This window comes from Bufo bufo, chromosome 10 (assembly GCF_905171765.1).
Source record: "Bufo bufo chromosome 10, aBufBuf1.1, whole genome shotgun sequence".
NCBI lineage: Eukaryota > Metazoa > Chordata > Amphibia > Anura > Bufonidae > Bufo > Bufo bufo.
In genome coordinates this window covers 32,080,069-32,099,255 of record NC_053398.1, presented here as the reverse complement: position 1 = coordinate 32,099,255, position 19,187 = coordinate 32,080,069, and the positions used below count along the sequence as shown (strand labels likewise).

The following is a 19,187-nucleotide window of genomic DNA, read 5'->3' as shown; positions in this document are numbered from 1 at the left end:
CGGAGATAGTATAGAACAGGGAGGCTTGCTGAGAGGGAACGCATTACAGTCCCCCAACTCGAGCACACTGTGAGATAACAGTGCTAGCATATAACGGCAGCAACCGGATAGAGCAGGGGACCCTGCGAGGCAGGAAATATCGTGAGCCTCTTAGCTAGCTTATATTGTGATACAATAGTGCAAGACCAGTGACAACGACTAGAAATAATAAACTCACAGACACGGCTGATCATTTTTAACGTCAGTCATAAGTAGGATATTTTAAGGAAGGAAATAAATGTTATGTTTTATACCAATATAGAATTAACACATGTAAATCAAGAGACAATTATTGGTCCATGTGACCATTTGTAAATTAATACTAGTGCGTTAGGCTGTCACAAATCAAACATCTGACAGGTAGGTGGTGTTGCCGCTGAATGTCAGCAAGGCAAGCCATGGCCGTGTAAGATATTCTAAAATGCCGAGAGATTTTCCTGACCTGCCGCAAGACGTCCTGGATCCCGGGGTATTTGGCAACAAATCGCTGCACGACTAGTTCAGGACGTGTGAAATGCAGGACACTTGTGTCATTTTGCCCTGTTTCAGCGAACTCAGCAGATTGGCACCGTTGTCGCACACCACTTTACCAACTGTCAAATTGAGTAGGGTTAGCCACTGATCGGCCTCTGACCACAGACCTGAAAGCAGTGCAGGACCGGTGTGGCTCTTGGCTTCCAGGCACAACAGCCGCAGCACAGCATGGCAACGTCTCACCTGGCACATCGAATATGTTCTGGGGAGCTTGGGGGGTGCAGCGGAATAGGCGGTAGCAGTGGAAAAGGAGGAGTCAACCAAGGAGGAGATGGAGGATGGAGTAGGAGGAGGAGAAGAAAAGGCAGGCCTGCATGCAATCCGTGGCGATAATACCAAATCCACATTGGTGCGACGGGTTACATGCTTGATGGCCGTCAGAAAGTTCACCCAGTGGGCAGTAAAAGTTACGTACCTTCCCTGCCCGTGTTTGCTAGACCACGTGTCTGTGGTCAGATGTATCTTGGCACTGACACTGTGTGCCACAGATATATACACTTGCCGCTGAACAAAGCCATATAGCTCTGGGATGCCCTTCTGGGAGAAATATTTTCTAAAGGCCTCCGAGTCCAACAATTTATATGGCAGAAGTTGTCTGGCTAGCAGTTCCGACAAGCCAGCAGTCAGCTGTTGGGCAAGAGGGTTATCCGATGTCATCAACTTTTTATGCTCAAAAATTTGGGCCAGGGAAGCCTGCCTTCTGCCAGATTAACACGACGACGGCACGGTGGAAGGTGGAGTGGAGGAAAAATGTGAGGAGAGAGGAGAAGGAGAAGAGGTAGGACGTGGAGCACCAGGAGTGTGGCTTTGTGGGTTCTGACGGTGTTGCTCCCACTGGGCTCTGTCATGGAAGGTCAGGTGCCTTCTTATGGCGGTTGTCCTTTGGTGAGTGTTGGGCTTACCGCAACTTATGCGTTGACAGCACAGGCTGCAGATGGCAACACTATTGTCAGCAGCAGAAACGTTAAAAAAGCCAACACTGCGGAGCCATGTGCCGGCATCCTGGGAGCGCAAGATGTGACCGGGCATGGTGGATTGCTCGCTCCAGATACATTTGCAGTCTGCTTTTTGCCTCCTGTGCACTGCGAGTTCTGCCTGTTTCTCCTCCCTATCTGCTGCTCTGTCTCTCCCTCATAACTCCTCTCCTCTTCCTCTCCGTCATCATATTCACCTTCACCACCACTGACATTAGATATCTCGGAGTAGGCAGCAACAGTGGGGACCACCGCCTATATAGGCGTATTTCAGATGCAGATTGCGGCACAACTAACTGTTGCAACTTTTCCCCACTCATGCCAGGTCTAAAAAAGTGGGCATGGTAAGGGCCAGGAAGGGGATGGGCCGGTAAACCGTCTCATTTACCATTTTCTACGCCTGTCTTAGCTCAGAAGCTGTCTTACATTTTGAATTGGCTCTGTAATGCGGCGAAATTATGGAGAGACCTGCGTCTCGTCATAACTCTGGCGGATCCACGACCAGCCATGTGCCTTTATTAAGACCAACGTCTAAAACGCTGGTCTTAATAAATGTGCCACATAGTCTTTAGTTTATATAGTTCAATAGTTCATACATCTTTTTTTATTTTAAAATCAATAAGATAATTTTGTTTTATGTTAGATTCATATTATATTTTAGATTCAAAGAAGTTACATTGGTGTTAACTACAAATGTCTGTAATAAAAAATATATATTTATAATACTAATTGAGAGTAACAATGTTCTATGTATAAGCCCAAGTTATAGCCTGTAGAAGAGGTATCCTAAATCTAATTCCTCATTTTCTATGAATTTCCTAAAGTAGGCTCATCATACAAAATCCAGTCTGCTTGTTAACAGCTAAAATGAAACCTAAAATAGCAATTACCCAGAATGCAGCATATTTCTCTTTTATCATGACATTGTCTTCTGGATATTTCATTATGATTCACTTCAATAGCCATAAATGTCCTTTTTGAGGTATTGAAATGAAATCTCATCTTCAGCAACTAACAAGATGCAATGGAATTCTTTCCCGTACCTTGGCACATGTTCATAAATTGATGGGCTAGTTACTTTTAAACTCCAATGTGTTATTACTATGTATGCAAAAGTGGCTCATTGTTATGGTTACTGCACATTAGATGAAATGCAGAAAGCTCAACGGCAAACGTGCCGTGTTTCACTTGTATTAGCTAAAGCTCACGTTTCCTTTACAACCTTTCTTACTCTTACAGGATATATTCACATTCATAAGGACATTACAAAATTCAGTTTTAAATCCGTTGTTTAATGGAGTGCTTTAAGGTCATATCTTATTATTTAATACAAAGAGCTATAAATGCATGCAGGGAAGTATTCATAAGAGTCTTCACATTAGATCAAGCTTCATTATTGTTGATCTAACCAGGAACATTTTATTAATAGAAAAAAAGTCAGTTGCTCTGAGAACACCCACCCAAGAACCTTATTGTTGAAGTGGTCTTCCAGTCCTTTTATATTGATGGCCCATCTTCAAGATAGGTCATTAATATCTGATTGGTGGGGGCAGACAGCCTTCAACCCTACCGATTAGATGTTATGAAGTAGCATCAACCTTTGAAGTAGGCATCGGAACTGTAGCTTTATCCATTGTGTGTAATGAACAGAGCTGGTTACTTCAGTATTGATCCCATTAAAATGAACTAAACTGCATCTACTGCAGACCGACTGATTGGCAGAAGTTCAGGGTGTCAGACCCTCGCTGATCAGATATTGTTGGCATATTCAGAAGATAGGCCATCAATTTAAAAGAAACAGAAACCCCTTCAAACAATAAACCTTTTCTAGACAATGATGTTAAAGTGTTCCTATATCCCACAACAAACAATGTCTCAAATAACAAGGTTATGACTTGTTTTCTGCATTCTTCATCCAATTTAAAACATGTCTTTTATTGCATTGAATAAGTCTATCACTAAGTGGTGTTTTAGGGTATTAAAGTGGCCCTTGAAAAACCTAGAAGTGCCCTCGTGCTGTAGGAAAGTCCAATTTGATAGAAAGAGGGGAAACACAAGTAGGCAGGACCAACACAAATAGTTGGGGTGAGCAATACCATAGTGCAGCACAAAATACCATCCCAGCAGAGCTAAATACCACAGTGCTTCACAATATATTGTCCCAGAAACTGTCCCTCTGTGGTAGGCATCTATAGATGACACGTTCTTTCCTTCTCCTCCAATTGTCTCTTATAAAGATAAGGAGCATGAAGCTTAGGAGGTGAGAGGACAGGGAGCCAACCCTAACTTTGGCATGTGGCTTGTACTTTCCCTAGAAATGACCCCTATACACCCACATTAGTATGCTTCCCATATGGCCATACAATGGAGAACACATTGGTCCCATTATAAGTCACTGAGAGTGTTCTGATCAAACCTGCAATACTCTTATTTTGTTTCTCTTATTTAGAAAAATAAACTAAGTCACTGAGACACCTATGCCCCTGCATCATTTGTACATGATATAGTGGCCTATAAGGGTGAATGGCAAGGCAGGGAGCCATCAACCTTTGGAATTCTGGGAAAGCTATTCAAATTAGCTTTCCTAAGCCTATCTGATGTCAGCAGATGTGTTAATTTTAATTTTTTCCCCCCAGACAGATATTGACTGGCTTACGATACTTCTCATGAATACTTGGCACTCTCCTTAAAAAAAATAGTACTCCAACCAAGTCTTTTCTCAGCTATGTTAAAGGGTAGTTAGATAGAAAAAGCTGAATTCCTGGTATTCCTTTTGGAAAGGAGACTAGCTTGGATGCCTCTTTTTAGAGAAGCATTACTTGGAGATATAAGCACAGTGATAGATTAAAAAATATATATCTTATTATGAAAAATCACTTAAATTAAACCACTGAAAACTTACTGTCTCTCTTTCAGACTTTGGTTTTGGTAGAATTAAATTGTGAATAAAATTCAATAACCAGGAAACCAACCAAATATTAAAAGGATTGGTCATCCCCCCTAATCACTAATCAGCTGTCAACTCCCCCTCCCCGAATTACATTAGGGGAAACTTCATATTGCATGGCAGTCATCGAAGATAAATTATGAATCTGTAAAACAGTATATAAAAGTCCGGTATGGGTGACCATGTAATTGTTTTTAGTCTTTGTTTCTTTCTCATTAGCGCCCCTCTCTAACCTACTGTATGGGGCTTGACAAGGGAACCAACTCTATGATGTTCACATGTCTTATTATGGCACATGAAAGGTGTTATCTTCATCACACAATCTATTAAAGTGTAGACTGAAAAACTGTTTTACAATAGCTATTGAAAATAATGTTCCTTCTCTGGACAGTTATCATATTTTTCTTCCCCAACAAGCTCATTGATAAAAAAAAAGCACTTTTAGAAAATAAAAGGCTTGTACTCAAAGGGTTGAGAACAGAATGAAGAAATGACAACTTTGATACCTTTTGGAAAAATCCACTCATTTATGTTGCTTGTCTACAAAAAAAAAAAAAATTGCACTTCAAGAGAATGGAAAATGTTTTAAAATCAGGTCCAATTTCTAGCTCAAGGTTGGAAGCTATTTTATACTATGCATTTAGTGAGCACTTTCAGAGCTGGAGTCTGATTAGAAAAAGTACAGATTCCCTTCCCACGGGGACACAAAACCCACAGTTATATCTATGTATTATCATTTTATCATTTTGCTCTATAGGAATAAGTTTTCTTTTTGCTATACCTGTCCTTCACTTGTTCCAGGGCAAAAGAAAGCTTTTGAAGTTCTTAAAGAGTAAATTCTCATCATTCATTGAAGTTCCTACACCAGTCTTGTCTTCGATGATTATTTTTGCTGGGAGTCTAAAGGGACATGTTGAGTTTTATTAGACAGAAAAGAAAAATAAGAGTTTACAGTCTAGTAATCTGCAGTCATGAAATAGTACTATATCATAGATATAACACATTACTCATTGCACCTGGTGTTAATGCTAGAAAGTATTATAGCTCCAAGCAAAAAGATTTTTCACAATGACATTACTTATCAAGCATCTATTAAAAGTGCAGCTATGACTCAAAATCAACTAATCCATGATTTGTGGAAACATATGGATCTAAAGGGATGTATTATCAACACAACCCAAAACATAACTTCTAAAGTTCTGGCCATTGAAATTCAACACAAATTTTGGAAAAAAAACTCTGGTTCGGTAGAATTTGAATTTCTTCAGATTTGTTTGGGTACAATTTTTCAAGAGAGAAAGTGTGAGAGATTTTTCAGAGTAGGATCGATTCATATCCAAATTGAATTCCTTTGATGATTTTTATGAATCAGAACTTAATGGATTTTAACTCTTTCAGCCCTGGAGTGTTTTTCTTGTTTGCATTTACGTTTTTCACTCTATGCTTTTTTGGAGCCAAAACTTTTTTATTTTTCAATTCACATAGCCATATGAGTTAGTTTTTTGTGGGACATATTGCACTTTCTAATTCCACCATTTAATTTTGCATATGATGTAGTGGGAAGCTGTAAAAAAAAATTAATTGAAAAAGAAAATATTATTCGCCAATGGTTTTATGAGTTTGTTTTTACAACGTTCCCTATACAGTAAAACTGACCAGTTACTTTCATTCTCCAGGTCAGTACAATTATGACGATACCACATATGTATTGTATAGTTTTTTGTAGCATTTTTAAACGTAAAAAAAAAATTCAAACCTTGATTTTTTTTTCTTTTTGTTGCCATATTATGACCCCTTTAACCTTTTTGTAGTTATGTGTATGAAGCGATGTGAGTGCTCGATTTTTTACTGGGCAATTTATACTTTTCATTGATACCATTTTGGGATGTGTACAACTTTCTGATCACATTTTCCATATGGAATGAATGTTTTCATATTTTAATGATGTGTATTTTTTTATTTATTTTTTTCATTTTGGGGAAAGGGGTGATTTGAATTTTTAACTTTTTTATAGTTCCTATTGGGAACTATAACAAGCAATTTTCTCTTATACATTCAAATGCATTAGCATTGGAGTCTATGTGAAATACACTGTTTTCCTATGGAGCCCTGCCGAGGAGAGCAGGAGAACACCCGGAGGAGTGCATTTCCGGATTTTAGAGCATTCAGATGATGTCTGAGATAGCGTACTTTAAAAATTCCTCATTTCATAATAAGAAGTTATGGGTGAGAAGACAGAAAGAACATAGAAATCTATTGTATGATAAAGGTAAAAGTCAGGAAAAGATCTGCGAACAAGCGAGCTTTTCTGAGGAAGGGTGTGCCGGTAGTTTTCTATCTAATTTGATCAAAAACCAGAAGACACCCTTTGGAATTCTTAGTATACAAATTAGGGAAGGGAATATATTGCATAACTTTTTGGATACTCTGAATTTTTTTCAACTCTCCTTTGAATCCGTGTATAGGTCTGGGGTGCAGTATACATCATCTGAGATTTTAGATATGCTTGAAATGTTGGAGTTTCCTTCCTTGACTTCTGAGCAGAGGGGTTGGCTTGAACCCCCTTTATCCTTGGATGAGATTAGACTTCCTTTGGAATCTATGCCGTCCAATATATCCCCAGGATAAAATGGCCTTATATTAGAAGCATCTAGGGAATTCCAGGATGTACTTATGTCTCCATTATGCCTCCTTCACACATCAGTGTTTTGGTCAGTGATTTCCATCAGTAATTTTAAGCCAAAACCAGGTGTGGCCCTAAAACACAGAACAGGTGCAGATTTTTCCCTTATACCTGATGTCTGTAGAGGCTTCAATCCTGGTTTTTGCTCACAATCACTGATGGAAATCACTGAGAAAAACACTGACGTGTTTATTGTAAACTTTCAATGCAGGTCTAAGTAAGTCTTTTCCTTTGTCTCCAATAGTGATGAGCGGCAGGGGCTATATTCGAATTCGCAATATTTCACAAATATTTTGTAGAATATTCATTATATATTCGTAAATTTCGAGATTATTTCATTGAATGCGAAAAATCAGCAATGTAAAAATCGCGTAATGCGAATTCATAACGCGAAATACAGGCGTAGGTCGCTTTGGCTAACTTTTTCAAGCTGGTATAAGTTTCCTGAGACTGGATAAAATGGTTGGCATGGCAGAACATTAGAATATCTTTATATGCAGATAGAGTCAAGTGCTCCAATATATTTGCGATTGTGCTAATCGGCAGTGATTAGAATATTTTTTTGCACTACATGCAACTTCACATTTTAGCAGGTCCAACTACAGATTACTGATTGGTGTGAAAGTATTGTTGTAAACTTGACATTGCTTCCTTCTCATTGGCCCACAAGCAAGAAGCAGAGAGGAATCATGTGTTCAGATGAAAAAAAAAAATCTGAATATTCGATATAACGAATATATAGCACTATATTCAAAATATTCGCATCGGATTTAGTGAGACTGCAGAGTGCACCTGTGTTTGTTATTGTTTTGTTATATTGTTATATTAATTATGACATCCGCACTTGTTACCTTGTGTAGGATGTCTATTGTGGTACTTGTGGTTCGCCGCGGGCATCCTCCATTGTATGCATTTTGCTGGGGATTGCCATTAGCAACGGGCCACAAGTGCAGGATTTGCTCCCCTATATATATGCACAACTGCATGTGGGTTTGAGCGCCCCCTGCTAATGCCAACCTGTCTTCTTAGTTTGAATATATAGCACTATATTCAAAATATTCGCAAATTCTCAAAGTGGAGATTTTCACAATAAAAATTCGCTATTCAAATATTCGTGCTCAACACTTGTCTCCAAATGAATCCTTGTAATATGGGGGAGTGTCAGTCGTCTCTCTTGATGCCTTAGGGCTTCTGACTCAGTAGAGTGAATTTAGTTATGTCGGGTCTTGGAGAGATTTGGGTTATGCTATGAGGGAAAAAAAACTCAATAATAAAAATATTATACAACAGTTTTACAGCTGCATAAAATGATGTCAGTTTTATGTTGATTTCATATTTCAAGTTATTATTTCTGTTTAAATAGATGTATTTTTTTAAATTATAGAACAGAATTTCCATTGCATTAAAAATTACCCAGTAATAAAATAACAATGCAATTACAGGAGGTAAAGCTATAAATTTGTCATTGACTGAATGTCTAGGTTACATAGTGGCTAAAAAAAAAAAAAAGTGTGCTTTGCTTTGCTTTTTATGGTTGAAATGTGAGTAAACAATGAAAAATGGGCTATAAACAAAGGATGATTTATGTCAGTAGCTGTACTTTGTATTCCATCCACTATGTACACGTACCCTGACCAACACGACAGATTGATGTTAGCACAACAAGCATAACCTTTTCGTGTTATTTTGAAAGTGAATATTCTGTTTGCCATCTAATTGGAGAATTAGTCACCATGAAGAATATGTAACTGACTTATGTCTTTTCCTTGCTAGACAGGGCTATGATGACTTGGAAAAACAACTTAAGGAAGTTTTTATGGAGAGAAGCAATATCCTGCGGCAGCTTTCAAAAACATCCCGGGAGCTTGAAGGCATCAAAGGAAATTTACAGGTCAGACCATATTGTTTTTGAAAATTCTATAGAATTTTTTTTTTTTAGAGTAAATAAAAAAATTGAAGAGGAATAATATATATGAACACTGATAAATCATACATTTTATTATGCAGTACTACAAAACAATATCAACCTCTAAATGAATAATAAAAGCATAAAAGTAAACAATACAAATTCTGAGACTGACAACTCAATAGAAAATAAGAGCTATCATCTCAATCCCATGCCAAGTTCTTTCAAGTTCTCTCTTCATCTTATCATCAGAGGTCTCAAGCTGCGAGTTTTCAAAGGTTTTAACCTGTTCAAAAAAATTGCACCCTCCCATGACAAACTGAGATTCTAAAAATTGTTTCTCTTTGCCTCATATTTTTCGCACAGCTTATAAACCCATAGAAAACACAATAGCTTGGATTATTCTGATAAAAATTTTACATGCCTCCTAGATTATTAGTTTCCTGCTATACCAGGTGACAGTCTACATAAATGTTATATTTTCCAACTCACCTTAGTAACGTCCCTTTTATCTACACACTTTTCATAGCTATCAAGAAAGGCGTACAAAGTGTCTGCAATGCAAAATATATTGGTGCACACTGTACACCATGCATTCCAAAATTCTGGTTAACATTCGTTAGTAAATATCTCTCATTGACATTGTATAACTTGAAAAATTGTAAAATTCAACCAAATAATGTTAATGTATAATAAACAGTGCCTTGAAAAAGTATTCATACCCCTCGAACTTTTCCACATTTTTTTCACATTACACCCATAAACTTAAATGTATTTCATTGTGATTTTATGTGATAGACCAAACAAAGTAGCAAGTATGTGTGAAGTGAAAAGAAAATTATACATGGTTTTCAAAATGTATAATACATAAAAATCTGAAAAGTGTGGGGTGCATTTGTATTCAGCGCCCTGTATTCCAATACCTCTAAATAAAATCCTGTGTGACCAATTGCCTTCAGAAGTCACCTACTGAGTTAATAGAGACTGTCTGTGTGTAATTTATTCTCTGTATAACTACAGCTATAGAGTTGTAATGTAAAGCAGGGTTAGGTTATAAAAAATATATATCCCAAGCTCTGAAAATCTCACAGAGCACTGTTCAATCCATCATCTGAAAATGAAAGAAGTATGGCACAACTGCAAATCTACTAAGACATAGCCTTCCAACTAAACTGACAGCCCAGACAAGGAGAGCACTAATTAGAGAAACAGCCAAGAGACCCATGGTAACTCTAGAGGAGCGGCAGAAATCCACAGCTCGGGTGGGAGAATCTGTCTACAGGACAACTATTAGGCTGGGTTCACACTTGAGCGTTTTACAGCGCGTTCAAACGCGCTGTAAAATGCTCAACACATGAAAACCAATGCTTCTCTATGGCCCTGTATCACGGGGTTCCGAAGGTGCACTCAGTCCCCCATTGCCCGCAGAACTGTTGCTTAGCTTTTGGAATGAGGTTCTGTGTTTGACCTCATTCCCAGGGCGGCTTTACTAGCTGGGTGGCTCCCTGCTCCTAGTCTGCCTTGAGCGCCGAGCTGATCACTCGGTGCTCGACTGGTTGGTCTGTCGGTCATGTGACGCTGGCCACGTCACATGACCCTCACTCCCCACTATAAATACAGGCAGCCTGCTGGCTACAGGTTGCCTGTTAATTTCTAGGTTCCTGGCTATTTGTTGGACTACTGAATATTTACCTGATCCTGTTCCCTGACGATCCTCTGCCTGCTCCTCCTGTACTGCGCATACATCCTGGTATTGTGACCTCGGCTCCCACCTGACTACTCTCTTAGGACTCCTCTTGTACTTTGCTACTCTCCTGGTATTTGACCCCGGCTTCTCCTGACCATTCTTTGCTTTATCCATTGTACTGCGTAGCTCTCTTGGTTCTGACCCGGTCCGTTCATGTTCCGTATTTTGTCTTGTCTGTCTTCCCTGCACATATCCTAAGTTAGGGACTGCCGTCCAGTTGTCCCCTGTCATCAGGACTCGTGAGGCAAGTAGGCAGGGCCAGGGGTGAGGGTGGAGTGCAGTGGTCACTACCCTTCCCCCTGTGTGTGTGTGGACGTGACCGTTACACCCTGGTTCTCACTTGAGCGTTTTACAGCGCGTTTGAACGCGCTGAAAAACGCCCTACGCTCAAACAAGTTCTTGAGCTTCTTTGGGGCGTTTTGACGCGCGTTTGTGGCCATAGGACACTGCAGTCAATCACACAAACGCGCGTCAAACGCGCGTTTACTATTGCAAAAAACGCGCATAAAAACGCACAACAAAAACGCGCGTTAAACGCGCATATCAAATACGCTCAGGTCTGAACCCAGCCTTAGTCGTGTACTTTACAAACCTGGCCTTTATGGAACAGTGGCAAGCCATTTTTTTAAAGTAAGCCATAAGAAGTTCCATTTGTAGTTTGCCACAAGCCATGTAGGGGACAGAGCAAACATGTGGAAGAAGGTCATCTGGTTAGAAAAGACAAAATTTGAACTTTGGGACCTAAATGGAAAATGTTATGTGTGGTGGAAAACTAACATTGCACATCACCTTAAACACACCATCTCCACCGTGAAACAGAAGTTCATCCAATCTGACTAAGCTTGAGCTATTTTGAAAAGAAAATGGGCAAAAATGTCAGCCTCTAGATGTGTAAAGCTGATGGAAACATGCCCCAAAAGACTTGTAGCTATAAATGTTGTCCTACAAAGTATTGACTCAGGAGAGCTGAATACAAATGCACACCACACTTTCCATATTTTTATTTATTTAAAAAAAATATATCATTTTCCTTTTACTTCACACATACATACTTGGTCGTTCACATAAAATCCTAATAAAATTGATTTACGTTTGTTGGTGTAACGTGAAAAAAAAATTCAAGGGGTATGAATATGTTTGCAGGGCACTGTAACTTGCAATAACATCCTTAATCACATGTGGTTGGGAATTTTCACTCTATGTGGTGCTGTAGGGGAAGGGTTCAAGGGCTCTTTGACCCATAATAATGTATATACATTTATATACATAGAGTACATACATGATTTTCATTAACATACAGGGTATCTATATATATATATATGTATATATATATATATATATATATATATATGTATATATATATATATATATATATATATATATACACACAGAGAAAGAGAGAGAAATTGAATCACATTATTATGACCACCAGCTATTATTCAGAGTAATTGCCATGTGCAGCACAGACAGCAGCTAGATGGGCTGGGAGTAACTCAGTAAGGCCCTGGTAGGTTGTCATTGGTATCTGGAGACATGTTGACTAAAGTGCATCCTAGAGCTCATGGAGGGTGCGTGGGGGAGGATCTATAGAGTGAACATGAGAATCGAGGTGGTCCCATAGATGCTCAGTTGAGTTCAAGTCTGGGGAATTAGGGTGCCAGGTCGTACTTGGAAGTCTTCATCATGCTCCTCCAATTAATGCAAATTTTTTAGCTGTGTAACATGTCGCATTGTCTTGGTGGAAGATCCCATCCACCCCAGGAAAGACAAGTGGGCCCAAAGAATGCCCTGAAAACATTAACCACATCATAACGCTGCCACCACCAGCTTATGTTTTTCCTGTAATGGTTGCAGCATGTTTGTTCTCTGATGTTTCTCTCCTGACACACCAACATCCATCCATTCAATTAAACAGAAAAGATGACTCATCAGAGAAGGCTGCGATAATAGAAGCCTGCTGCAATAATGGAAGCCTTTTCTGCTAATGCAACTTTTTTTTTTTAGCAGAGGTGCAGCGACCATCTTTCTGCTTTAAAGCCCCATTCACAGTAGAGTTCATTGAATTGTTGCTTTAGACACTCATCTGATAGCCCCTGGTTCATTTTGGTGCTGAGCTGCCCTTGTGCACCTTGATAGCTGACATTACACTCTCACATCAATGCCATGTGGTAGTCCGCTGTTTCCAAGTCACTTATTCGCAACGCTGCCAATTGTCCACTCACAATACACTTTCAGAACAGAAGCACGCGATCAGTTCACAAACTGCAGTTTCTTAAATACTGCCACTTCTGGTTATAAAACCCAATAATCATCAGAACTTAACTGTTCACTTCTCTGGCAGGTATATAGAAAATGATATAGTATTGCAACACATCAGTCTTTCCTGGAATGTCTAGGGGGAGATTTATCAGCTCCCTGCACCAGAAAAGTCGCCAGAAAAAGTTGCAAACCATACGTTTGCAAATATTTGAATGCCACTTGTGACAAATGTTTGCATTTCAGCACCACCCTTGCCACTTTTTGAAAAGGGAGCATGAGCATGATGAGGTTGGGGAGTGGGGGGAGAAGCTGATTTGCCACATTTCAGGCACAAATGAAGACAGAAATCTACAGTGGTTCAGAGCTACCCTAGATTTCACTCAGATGAATGGACAGCCAGAGGTGCACATAATTTATGATGAGACCTGCTTCTCATTATAAATTTGTTGCATCTTCTGGCAGCATCAGAGACTTCAATAGAGGGGCTAAAAAGCCTTTATTTGATAAATCTTCCTAGTTAAATACATGCCTAAAGCCATTTACACTTCATGGTCTGGATCTTCTATTTCATTAATTACTTTTCCCAAGTTATTATATTATTTGGCATGCTGACACTTGGCAAAGTATAAGACCCAGGTCTCCTACCTTTATTCAATTATAGTTTTGGCAGAGATGTACAACAGAGGAAATAAAAGCATCAACAATAAAAGAAAAAAAAAAGACTTCATTTTTTACCTTATTAATTTCAGCTAATTTTTACACTAGGACTTGTGAGTTCTTCTCTGGTTATGATGTTTTTAATTCCAGTTGTATTAATGTACAGACAATATAATTTTTTTGTTGTTTTTTCTATTGTTTAAAATTACTTTCTAGTCTTTGAAAAGCAATAATGTTTTCATTGCCATATAGTTGAGCAAACATGACAAATTCAAATATTTTATTTTCTAGTCTTTGAAAAGCAACGATGCGTCTTCCAAGAATGATGATCAAAAACTTTTGGAGTTGGAACAAAAACAGAGGTAAATAAAGAAACAGCTATGTAGCATTCTAAAATGCTAGGACAAATTCTTTAATTGTCTTCTACAAAGATATTTGATGAAACAACTTATTTGGCCTTTACTTGGGGCACTCATGTTTTACTGTTTTACTTAGCTTAGTTTTGATAGTTTATGTGGAATAATTACGATCTTATGAAAGCACTCAAAGGACTCATAGGAGTATCAGTACAGAGCTACCTGTCTAGAATAGATTGTCTACAATTGTTTTATCTTTTCTTTTATGTACCTTTTATTTACCTTTGTTCTGTGACCAGCACAATTTAGTCAAATACAACCCCAATTCCATAAAAAGTTGGGACCCTGTGTAAAATGTAAATAAATGTAAATTAAAACAGAATACAATGATTTGCAAATCTCATAGACCCATATTTTATTCACAATAGATCATAGAGCACATATGAGTTGTTGAAAGTCAGACATTTCATGAAGAAAAGTCACTAATTTAGAACTTGATGGTAACAACAAAACTTAGGAATAGTTAGGATGGGGCCATGTCTACCATTGTATAGCACCCCCTCTTCTTTTAACAGTCTGTAACTGTCTGGGAAGTCCAATTGTTGTAGTTTTGGGAGAGGAATGTTGTCCTTTTCTAGTCTGATGTAGGATTCTAGTTGATCAACAGTTCTGGGTCTTTTTTGTTGCCTTTTTCTTTTCTTGATTCACCAAATGTTTTTTTTTTTATGAGTGAAAGGTCTGGACTGCAGGCAGGAAAGTTCAGCACCCGGATTCTCCTTCTGCAAAGCCATCTTTTAGTGATAGATGCAGTATGTGGTTTAGCATGGTTTTGCTGAAATATACAAGGTCTTCCCTGAAACAAACATTATCTGGATGGGGGTATACAGTTGCAAGAAAAATTATGTGAACCCTTTGGAATTATATGGATTTCTGCACAAATTGGTCATAAAATGTGATCTGATCTTCATCTAAGTCACAACAATAGACAATCACAGTCTGCTTAAACTAATACCACACAAAGAATTAAATGCTACCATTTATTTAACACACCATGCAAACATTCACAGTGAAGGTGGAAAAAGTATGTGAACCCCTAGACTAATGACATCTTCAAGAGCTAATTGGAGTAAGGTGTCAGCCAACTGGAGTCCAATCAATGAGATGAGATTGGAGGTGTTGGTTACAGCTGCCCTGCCCTATAAAAAACACACACCAGTTCTGGGTTTTCTTTTCACAAGAAGCATTGCCTGATGTGAATGATGCCTCACACAAAAGAGCTCTTAGAAGACCTACGATTAAGAATTGTTGACTTGCATAAAGCTGGAAAGGGTTATAAAAGTATCTCCAAAAGCCTTGCTGTTTATCAGTCCACGGTAAGACAAATTGTCTATAAATTGAGAAAGTTCAGCACTGCTGCTACTCTCCCTAGGAGTGGATGTCCTGTAAAGATGACTGCAACAGCACAGCGCAGACTGCTCAATGAGGTGAAGAAGAATCCTGCTGTCAGCTAAAGACTTACAAAAATCTCTGGCATATGCTAACATCCCTGTTAGCGAATCTACGATACGTAAAACACTAAACAAGAATGGATTTCATGGGAAGATACCACAGAGGAAGACACTGCTGTCCAAAAAAAACATTGCTGCTCGTTTACAGTTTGCACACGAGCACCTGGATGTTCCACAGCAGTACTTGCAAAATATTCTGTGGACAGGAGAAACCAAAGTTGAGTTGTTTGGAAGAAATACACAACACTATGTGTGGAGAAAAAGAGGCACAGCACACCAACATTAAAACCTCATCCCAACTGTGAAGTATGGTGGTGGGGGCATCATGGTTTGGGGCTGCTTTGCTGCGTCAGGGCCTGGACGGATTGCTATCATCAAAGGAAAAATGAATTCCTAAGTTTATCAAGACATTTTGCAGGAGAACTTAAGGCCATCTATCCAGAGCTGAAGCTCAACAGAAGATGGGTGTTGCAACAGGACAACGACACAAAGCATAGAAGTAAATCAACAACAGAATGGCTTAAACAGAAGAAAATACGCCTTCTGGAGTGGCCCAGTCATAGTCCTGACCTCAACCCGATTGAGATGCTGTGGCATGATCTCAAGAAAGCGATTAACACCAGCCATCCCAAGAATATTGCTGAACTGAAACAGTTCTGTAGAGAGGAATGGTCAAGAATTACTCCTGACCGTTGTGCACGTCTGATCTGCAACTACAGGAAATGTTTGATTGAAGTTATTGCTGCCAAAGGAGGTTTAACCAGTTATTAAATCCAAGGGTTCACATACTTTTTCCACCTGCACTGTGAATGTTTACATGGTGTGTTCAATTAAACATGGTAACATTTAATTATTTGTGTGTTATTAGGCACTAATACAACCCCATACCATCAGAGATTAGTGATGAGCGGCATAGGCAATATTCGTTTTCACGATATTTCTCAAATTTTTCCGCATAATATTCGCAATAAATTAGCGAATTCTAGAATTTGTGATCTGTCATTATTTTCACGATTGCGCAAATCGGCACTAATGATGCGCATATTTGTTGCGCAATACATGCAACTTCACATTTTATTTGGTCTGAGTAGATATTACTGATTGGTGCACTAAGTATTGTTGTGACATCACAGCACTATGTCTGTAGCATGTACGTATGGACAGCAGAGAAACAGTAATTCCTATCACACTATCTAACATCCTGCAGTGGAACCTATCAGCTACACTATATCAGGATATAACTAGAGTTGAGCGAACACCTGGATGTTCGGGTTCGAGAAGTTCGGCCGAACTTCCCGGAAATGTTCGGGTTCGGGATCCGAACCCGATCCGAACTTCGTCTCGAACCCGAACCCATTGAAGTCAAAGGGGACCCGAACTTTTGGGCACTAAAAAGGCTGTAAAACAGCCCAGGAAAGAGCTAGAGGGCTGCAAAAGGCAGCAACATGTAGGTAAATCCCCTGCAAACAAATGTGGATAGGGAAATGAATTAAAATTAAAATAAAAAAAATAAAAATGAACCAATATCAATTGGACAGAGGTCCCATAGCAGAGAATCTGGCTTCACGTCAGCAGAGAATCAGTCTCTTCATGCCATAGCAAAGAATCTGGCTTCATGTCAGCAGAGAATCAGTCTCTTCATGCCATAGCAGAGAATCTGGCTTCATGTCAGCGCAGAATCAGTCTTCATGTCATAGCAGAGAATCAGGCTTCACGTCACCCACCACTGGAACAGGCCACTGTCACACATTTAGGCCCCGGCACCCAGGCAGAGGAGAGAGGTCCCGTAACAGAGAATCTGGCCTGATGTCAGCACAGAATCTGTCTTCATGTCATAGCAGAGAATCAGGCTTCACGTCACCCACCACTGGAACAGGCCACTGTCACACATTTAGGCCCCGGTACCCAGACAGAGGAGAGCGGTCCCGTAACAGAGAATCTGGCCTTATGTCAGCGCAGAATCTGTCTTCATGTCATAGCAGAGAATCAGGCTTCACGTCACCCACCACTGGAACAGGCCACTGTCACACATTTAGGCCCAGGCACCCAGGCAGAGGAGAGAGGTCCCGTAACAGAGAATCTGGCCTTATGTCAGCGCAGAATCTGTCTTCATGTCATAGCAGAGAATCAGGCTTCACGTCACCCACCACTGGAACAGGCCACTGTCACACATTTAGGCCCCGGCACCCAGACAGAGGAGAGCGGTCCCGTAACAGAGAATCTGGCCTTATGTCAGCGCAGAATCTGTCTTCATGTCATAGCAGAGAATCAGGCTTCACGTCACCCACCACTGGAACAGGCCACTGTCACACATTTAGGCCCAGGCAGAGGAGAGAGGTCCCGTAACAGAGAATCTGGCCTTATGTCAGCACAGAATCTGTCTTCATGTCATAGCAGAGAATCAGGCATCACGTCACCCACCACTGGAACAGGCCACTGTCACACATTTAGGCCCAGGCAGAGGAGAGAGGTCTCGTAACAGAGAATCTGGCCTGATGTCAGCACAGAATCTGTCTTCATGTCATAGCAGAGAATCAGGCTTCACGTCACCCACCACTGGAACAGGCCACTGTCACACATTTAGGCCCCGGTACCCAGACAGAGGAGAGCGGTCCCGTAACAGAGAATCTGGCCTTATGTCAGCGCAGAATCTGTCTTCATGTCATAGCAGAGAATCAGGCTTCACGTCACCCACCACTGGAACAGGCCACTGTCACACATTTAGGCCCAGGCACCCAGGCAGAGGAGAGAGGTCCCGTAACAGAGAATCTGGCCTTATGTCAGCGCAGAATCTGTCTTCATGTCATAGCAGAGAATCAGGCTTCACGTCACCCACCACTGGAACAGGCCACTGTCACACATTTAGGCCCCGGCACCCAGACAGAGGAGAGCGGTCCCGTAACAGAGAATCTGGCCTTATGTCAGCGCAGAATCTGTCTTCATGTCATAGCAGAGAATCAGGCTTCACGTCACCCACCACTGGAACAGGCCACTGTCACACATTTAGGCCCAGGCAGAGGAGAGAGGTCCCGTAACAGAGAATCTGGCCTTATGTCAGCACAGAATCTGTCTTCATGTCATAGCAGAGAATCAGGCATCACGTCACCCACCACTGGAACAGGCCACTGTCACACATTTAGGCCCAGGCAGAGGAGAGAGGTCTCGTAACAGAGAATCTGGCCTTATGTCAGCACAGAATCTGTCTTCATGTCATAGCAGAGAATTAGGCATCACGTCACCCACCACTGGAACAGGCCACTGTCACACATTTAGGCCCAGGCAGAGGAGAGAGGTCCCGTAACAGAGAATCTGGCCTTATGTCAGCACAGAATCTGTCTTCATGTCATAGCAGAGAATCAGGCATCACGTCACCCACCACTGGAACAGGCCACTGTCACATATTTAGGCCCCGGCACCCAGACAGAGGAGAGAGGTCCCGTAACAGAGAATCTGGCCTTATGTCAGCACAGAATCTGTCTTCATGTCATAGCATAGAATCAGGCATCACGTCACCCACCACTGGAACAGGCCACTGTCACATATTTAGGCCCAGGCACCAAGTCAGTGGTGTAGTACA

At 40.4% G+C, this 19,187-nt stretch overlaps 1 protein-coding gene across 1 annotated transcript in view; it reads left to right on the top strand.

Moving 5' to 3' along the window:
• The window catches only part of LUZP2 (leucine zipper protein 2), a 605,558-nt gene that overhangs the window by 306,927 nt on the left and 279,444 nt on the right, over positions 1-19,187 (top strand). The window contains exons 2-3 of the mRNA XM_040408869.1: positions 8,951-9,068; positions 14,038-14,108. Of these exons, the coding sequence (XP_040264803.1) occupies positions 8,951-9,068; positions 14,038-14,108 (189 nt within the window). The remainder of the gene's footprint in view (positions 1-8,950; positions 9,069-14,037; positions 14,109-19,187) is intronic.